Below are 371 nucleotides of genomic sequence, written 5' to 3'. Positions count from 1 at the left end.
GTTTTCGAAGATCGACTTGGCGTCGGTCTATCATCAGATTCCAATTTCAGAAGGTGATGTCATTAAGACTGCGTTTAGAACTCGTTATGGACAATACGAGTTTGTAGTAATGCCTTTTGTCCTTACTAACGTACTGGCGGCCTTCATGAGATTGATGATTGAAGTCTTCCATGACTATCTCGAAAAGTTCGTGATAATCTTCATCGATGACATTTTAATATATTCCAAGACAGAGGTAGAGCACAAAGCACACTTGAAGCTAGTGTTGGAACGGTTAAGACACCAGAAGCTGTATGCCAAGTTCAGCAAATGTTCTTTATGGAAAAGAGAGATCGGGTTCTTGGGGCACCGTGTGTCTGGAGAAGGAGTTT

At 41.8% G+C, this 371-nt stretch overlaps 1 protein-coding gene across 1 annotated transcript in view; it reads left to right on the top strand.

The window, feature by feature from the left end:
- Positions 1-371, top strand: part of LOC106336642 — a gene marked incomplete at its 3' end in the record, with an annotated part of 4,370 nt that overhangs the window by 2,633 nt on the left and 1,366 nt on the right. The window contains exon 4 of the mRNA XM_013775537.1: positions 11-350. Coding sequence (XP_013630991.1) covers positions 11-350 — 340 coding nt within the window. The remainder of the gene's footprint in view (positions 1-10; positions 351-371) is intronic.

This window comes from Brassica oleracea, chromosome C1, assembly GCF_000695525.1.
Source record: "Brassica oleracea var. oleracea cultivar TO1000 chromosome C1, BOL, whole genome shotgun sequence".
In the NCBI taxonomy this organism is placed as follows: Eukaryota; Viridiplantae; Streptophyta; class Magnoliopsida; order Brassicales; family Brassicaceae; genus Brassica; species Brassica oleracea.
Note: the sequence above shows the minus strand (reverse complement) of the source record. Positions and strands in the feature narration are given on the sequence as shown.